General features: G+C 41.0%; 1 protein-coding gene across 1 annotated transcript; it reads left to right on the top strand.

The window, feature by feature from the left end:
* Window positions 1–289: 289 nt before the first annotated feature.
* LOC110712647 lies at window positions 290–2559 on the top strand. The gene is made up of 2 exons (XM_021891120.1): window positions 290–2183; window positions 2336–2559. The coding sequence occupies exons 1-2, from the start codon at window positions 1064–1066 to the stop codon at window positions 2374–2376; spliced, it is 1161 nt and encodes a 386-aa protein (XP_021746812.1). The 5' UTR covers window positions 290–1063; the 3' UTR covers window positions 2377–2559.
* Window positions 2560–2900: the final 341 nt, after the last annotated feature.

Raw genomic sequence — 2900 nt, 5'->3', positions numbered from 1 at the left:
GCTGGTAGCCAATCACCATATTAATACAATTATTAAAGTTAACGATAAAAATGAGAAATCTTGTCTGCATCGTATCAGCTTCTGCACCTTAGCCCATGGTGCTTACATTTTCATTTTTTTCGACCAACTTCTCGCCTTTGCCTACAATTACTTAATGCTGGAGAAAAAAGAAGCATGCGATTATTTATGAAAGAGATACAGTAGCGTAAGGTCTTAAAAACTTTGGGACATATAAATAAAGTTAAGAAACCCGTGTTCTAATCTTTACCACCGCCCGATAGCTCCCCCCCCCCCCCCCCCTCTTCTCACCTTTTACTCGTTGGCAATCGGCGCTCCTCTCTTAGTCATTGTCGGTGAGTGTTGTTCTATACAATTAGGTTATTTTTGCTTTCTGTTTCGGTGTTTTATTTCCGGCAACGAAAACAAAGGAATTGCAAATTGGTTTTGTTTTTCAAGTTCATCGGGGATTCAATCAACTTTTGGTGGGTTGTCAAGTGTTTGAGTTTCTAATATTACAACGAGTCGAGAAGCCAAGGCTATTCTTAACGCCACCATTGAAAGGAATTTCATTAATTGTTTCTCGACGATAAAGGCGAAGTTAAGACTAGGGTTTTCTTCCTTAATCTAAGGTTTGATTTAGGGGAGGCAGTCTTCTTGAGTTGGACTTGATGAGTAGTTGTTGTGTTTGGCTTTGATTCTTTCGCTCAGCTAGCTTGGTGGTTCTTTTTGCTTCTCCGAGACTCACGAGTTGCTTTGTGGGTATTTGTTGGTTTTCTTTGCTTTGGTCTATTGTATTGAAGTATAACAACCGTAAATAATTATCCTTATAATTATTTACTTATGATCACTCTTGTACAGCTAGCTTTCTTATCTCATAGTATGCTTATCACCTTAAGTTGTTATATTTTGTAATTATCTTTAGCTTTGTAGTTCTCATGTAAAGTCTATTTAAAGGCTTCTTCTGTTTAATAGTAAGTATCTTGAAAAGCATTCTCTTCTTATTCTTATATGGTATCACAACGATCGATCTAAATTTTTTTTTCCTTCTCTTCTTGCTCTTATCATGGTTCTTAACAACGACTCCATCATTCCCAATGCTAATGATCCAACTAAACCCTTCACTGTGGTTCATTTTCACAATGCCATTAAGCTTACCCCTACCAATTACATTGCCTGGAAAACCCACCTTCAAGCCACGCTGCTCGGATACGACCTCGACAAATTTGTAGATGGCACGTTTCCTTCCCCACCTGCCTCTATCACCACTGCCGAAGGAACTTCAGCAACCAATCCTGCTGCCCTCCCTTGGTTCCGTCAGGACCGTCTTGTCTTTGGGGCCCTTGTTGGCACCCTATCACCTGATCTTGTACCTCTTGTCTCTCAATCTGAAACAGCCAAAGAAGCATGGGATATCCTTGCTTCCACCTATGCCAATCCATCCCGTGGTCACTTCAAACAAATCAAGGACCACCTAGCCAAGATCACTAAGGGAAACCTTAGCATTTCTGAATATATGCAGGCCATCAAACAGTGTATTGATCGCCTTGCCTCTATGGGGAAACCCATGGATCCCGAGGATATTATTGATAAAGTCCTTTTTGGCCTTGATTATGAGGTTTATAAGCCTGTAATTGATGCGGTTAATGCTAGAGACTCTCCTATTTCTTTCGAAGAGCTCCATGAGAAACTCATCACTAGAGAACTCATGGTTGCATCGACAATTTCTCCTACTCCCTTTCCTGCCACAGTCCATGCTGCTCAACACCGTGCATCCACCAGCCACGCTAAGCCTCAACATTATCTCACACCCAGTCCAGCTCTTCTTCCTACTCCACGCAATACCTCTACTGCACCTCGTCAACAACGCCCATACCTTGGTAAATGTCAGTGGTGCCGCAACCAAGGTCATGCGCTTGATCAGTGTGCTATCTTCAAAGCTCTCTTTCCTCAGATTAATGTCCCAACTGCAACACAAGCTCGGGCTGTTCAACAAGGCCATCAACAACCTCACGCTCATCTTGCCACGGCTAATAATGTCCCTGCTTCAAACTCTTGGCTCTTAGATAGTGGGGCATCTCATCATGTGACAAATGATCTCGCCAACCTCTCTCTACATGCTCCCTATGATAGCACTGAGGAACTTGTAGTTGGTGATGGCTCGACTCTTCCGATCCAAAATACTGGTTCATTCTCTATCTCCACTCCCTCCTCTACCTTTCATTTCTCTAATGTTTTACATGTGCCTTCCATCTCTAGAAATATTCTATCAATCAATAAATTCTGTCAAGATAACAATACTAGCATTGAGTTCTTACCTTCTTTTTTTCGTGTTAAGGAGCTTTTGAAGGGAACCATCCTCCTTCAAGGTCCAACTAGAGCCGGAGTCTATCAATGGAACCCAGGTCCTCCTCGAGTCTTCACAAGTCTCAAATTACCTGTGCATGACTGGCATCACCGTCTTGGACATCCATCTTCATCTATCCTTAGGATTTTAAATTCATCTTTCAATTTAGCCATTTCTGATTTTTCCATGTCTCATTGTAATTCTTGCAATATCAATAAAAGTCACAAGTTACCTTTTTCGGTTTCAACTCTCACCTCTACTGCTCCTCTTGAACTTGTCTTTACTGATGTTTGGTCTTCTCCTATTTATTCTCATGACAACTTTAAGTACTATGTCATTTTTGTAGATCACTTTACTAAATATGTATGGTTCTATCCCCTAAAGAAAAAGTCTGACACCCATGATACTTTTTTAAGGTTTAGGGCTCTTGTAGAAAAATATTTCAAACGTCCCATTATTCAAGTTTTTTCTGATAATGGTGGTGAATATGAAAAATTAAATCCCCACCTCTCTACTAATGGCATCTCTCATCTTACCACTCCTCCACACACCCCCG

This window comes from Chenopodium quinoa, unplaced genomic scaffold (assembly GCF_001683475.1).
Source record: "Chenopodium quinoa cultivar QQ74 unplaced genomic scaffold, ASM168347v1, whole genome shotgun sequence".
Lineage (NCBI taxonomy): Eukaryota > Viridiplantae > Streptophyta > Magnoliopsida > Caryophyllales > Amaranthaceae > Chenopodium > Chenopodium quinoa.
This window is presented reverse-complemented; position numbering and strand designations above follow the sequence as displayed.

Coding starts and splice junctions, on each gene's coding strand:
- LOC110712647 (XM_021891120.1), top strand. CDS start 1,064: ATGGTTCTTAACAACGACTCCATCATTCCCAATGCTAATGATCCAACT. Junction 2,184..2,335: donor TCTTCCGATCCAAAATACTG/GTTCATTCTCTA, acceptor TTTCGTGTTAAG/GAGCTTTTGAAGGGAACCAT.